At 37.0% G+C, this 3715-nt stretch overlaps 1 gene segment (V, D, J or C); it reads left to right on the forward strand.

The window, feature by feature from the left end:
• The first annotated feature begins 2043 nt into the window (after positions 1-2043).
• On the forward strand, positions 2044-2581 carry LOC114634224. The segment is given in 2 exon segments: positions 2044-2145; positions 2247-2581. Coding segments are annotated over 2 exon segments (381 nt in total).
• The last annotated feature ends 1134 nt before the right edge of the window (positions 2582-3715 follow it).

The following is a 3715-nucleotide window of genomic DNA, read 5'->3' on the forward strand; positions in this document are numbered from 1 at the left end:
TGGTATGCCATCTCCTTAACTGGATTCCTAAGCTGAATTAGAAACAATTTGTTAGGAATTTAAATATCTATATTATTCAAATATCTTGAACTGTAATTTTCTTTTCTGTAGCATCTTTCTCTAGCTTTAATATCAAGATTATATAGGAGTCATGGAGTAATTTAAAGTAATACATTATTTCCTAAGATATGGGAAAAGTGAAGAAGAATTGAAAAAGAATATTCCTTGGATTTCCGACAGAACCAACAGTGACACCCTCTGTTCCTGGCCTTTTCATTATGTTGATGCTTTTAAGAACAACATCAATTTCATTTAAAATTCATCTCTTTCAATTATATATATATCTTGAAGTCTTAATTTTGGCAGAAAATGTATTGGAAATTCTCTTGTGTCCAGTTCGTCTAGCTTATCAGTGTGTAAGTTTTCATAGTAATTTACAATGGTATTATATATTTCTAGTGAGATCCATTATAATTACAACTTTTCATCAGAGATTCACAAATTCAAAATGGCTTGTTAATTTCCTGATTAAATTATCTTTGCTCTTTCTATGTATGTGTTTACCTAGTTCAGGTGGAGACTTAGTCAGGAAATGTTACTAATATTTTCTTTGTGGAGGTATTATCTAGGTTTCCATGAACAGACAACAATCAATGGGTCAGAACACCAATTGCTTGTCCTTTCACGCCTTGTTGTCTCGTGTGTCTCTTCAAGTTTGATAGATTTACTTTGAGTACAGATTCACTGGATATACTTGTGGGACTCCTCAGAATCAGGAGGCACAAGACCTATGAGATAGAAGGTGGAGAATGCACCTTATAGCATGGAAAATGCAAGCACATTTAAATGAATGAGAGGGAAAGATCCTGCTAAAGCCAGGAAGTCTGTCAGCACTTGGATGTAAGAATCTAAAGTGTTGGTTGTGCTATGGGCTACATGAGAGCAATGTGTCCTCAATAGTACAGAGAAGCAAGCCCATGGAGAAGAGTCCTTAAGATAGAGGGAGGGGCAAAGAAAACATTAGAGGAAGGTGAAGGAGATCACAGGAATGGAGTAGGCTGTGGGAGAGGAAGGGGCTTTACTACCTGATAGTGCAGGAAAGGCAAGACTCTAAGAAGCCAGGTGGGCCCTTTCTGTGAGAAAGAGTAGACTTAGCTGTTGGTGAGAAAAACACAATTCCTAGAAGATCATCAAATCAGAAGCATGTGGCAGGGAAAATTAGCCTTACCTGGTACATTAGGGAGTTCACAAAAGCGCTGGACATACCTTTGGGATGGAAAGGAGGTAGACTATATGGTGGAAGATGAAGCTTAACACTGGAGGAACTAAGCAATACACACAGTGTGTGTGCAGTTTTTGAATCAAGAAATAATCTCAAGTAAATTTCACATTTATTTTATGAATTACTTTAATTAAATTTTGAGCCTGATACATACTATGCTGTAACATTCAGGTACAGCTTCAGCTACATTTTGCTATTTCAATCTTATGAATGCAGTCATTATTCACTGAAGCTTTTAAAACTGTCCCTAAATTATAACATTTAAGTTCTTTCTCATCTAACTTTCTTGTGACCTTTTTAAATGTTTCTGCAAATGCAGCACAACAGTTTCCATGTACAATGCACAATAAAGTGTGGGTGAAACTTTATATTGCTATATATAACTGGAGATACATATAAAATGAAATTTATTTTTCTATTTACTTGTTTACCTTTTTGAGGTGCAGTTCATAAAGGACATGCATAACTCAAATATGATTATTCGGTATCTACCGCTTAAGTATCCATACAGTGCCAGCAATAAACACAGGGTTCAGGAATATACAATGTCTATTGAGGTACAACCCAAGGACAGAAAATTATATTTTGATGCTATAATGCCACTTCACCTTTTATTACTTCTCAGACATCTGCACGAGTATTTCAGTCCTCTAAAGCTCCCACCCGTGAGCTCCTGATATAGCACAGAGTCATGCAAATAATGTTCTTCTCTGCTCATGAAAACCAGCCCTGACACTAAAAGCTCTGACAGAAGCACCTAAACCTGGACTCTAAAATCTTTCACTTCAGGGACCAACAAGGGCACAGAATATTCACCATGGATTTTAGACTGAGCTGTGTTTTTATTGTTGTTCTTTTAAAAGGTAACTCATAGATAATAAGAGATACTGAGTGTGAGTTGACGGGAGTGAGAGGGACACTGAATATTTTGACTGCTTACTGACCGGATTCTCTGTGTTTGCAGGTGTCCAGTGTGAGGTGAAGCTAGAGGAGTCTGGAGGAGGCTTGGTGCCACCTGGAGGGTCCATGAAACTCTCTTGTGTCACCTCTGGATTCACTTTTGCTAGCTACTGGATGAATTGGATCCGCCAGTCTCCGGAGAAGGGGCTGGAGTGGCTTGCTCAAATTAGAAACACAGCTAATAATTATGCAACATATTATGCGGATTCTGTGAAAGGCAGATTCACCATCTCGAGAGATGATTCCAAAAGTAGTGTCTACCTGCAAATGAGCAGCTTAAGAGCTGAAGACACTGGCATTTATTACTGTGCAATACACAGTGAGAAGCCTTCATTGTGAACCTAGACACAATCCTTCTCGCAGGAGCTCTCACCACCAGCAGGGGGAGCACAGTGACATGTAACCCAGGGACAGGAGCTATTGTGTAAATGGACCTGGAGAGGTGAGATCATTTTCCAGGAGTATTTTTCCTTCCTCTACCACCTAGCGTGAGCTCTAAGTAACTGAGCTACTCAACATCTAAAAACTGAAATCTCTTTTTCTGTCTCAAGCTGACTCATGTCATCCATTCTAATACAAATTATTTTGGTCGGTTGTAATGTGCTGCCTTCTTTTGTTGATAGTGAATTCTGAGAACAAAGTCAGCAACTCCTTATTCCAGAATCATATCTGGTTATTTCTAGTGCCCTGAAACCTTTTTCTTTTTTCCCCTCTAAGTCTTCTTGAGCCCTCTGACTCTATAAAAATGAAGAGAAAACGGGAGAACAGCTAATGTTATTATACGCATAGTATCTTTCTAAATATTTACCACAGAAATTATTTCTAACAAGAGTTCTGTTGTTTACTCCATGTTATTAAACTTATGTAATGGGAAAAATAATCAAACTCTGAGGCTTCAGGAAATGGAACAAATTGTAAGCAAGAAATAAAAAACTAGTTCTTATAAAACCTATTAGAAACAATTGAAGGCAACACAATTACAGGGTGAGAAAAGGTCAGTAGGGCTGAGATGATGTCTCAGCAGTTAAACTGCAACTCCTTCAGAGATTCTGAGTTTAATTCTCTATGCCCTTGTTCAACAGCTCATCTGTACCTTTAAATTTAGAGGAACATAAACCCTCTTCTAGACTCTGTGCACACACATAGACACAGACAGAGACACAGATGCAGACTCAGAAACAAGTGCAGGTACACACACACACACACACACACACACATACACACACATATATCTGTACATATATATCTCTATACACATATATATGAACATATACACATGCATATATATACATAGATATACACACATGTATATAAATATATACATATATATGTAATACATATACATATACATCATGTACATATATATATATACACATATATATACATATACATATACATATATATATTCATCAAGTTAGGTGTATGAAATATCCAGTAGAAATAACAAGAAATAACAAGAAATAACAAGAAACC

This window comes from Grammomys surdaster, unplaced genomic scaffold (genome assembly GCF_004785775.1).
Source record: "Grammomys surdaster isolate TR1022 unplaced genomic scaffold, NIH_TR_1.0 917, whole genome shotgun sequence".
NCBI lineage: Eukaryota > Metazoa > Chordata > Mammalia > Rodentia > Muridae > Grammomys > Grammomys surdaster.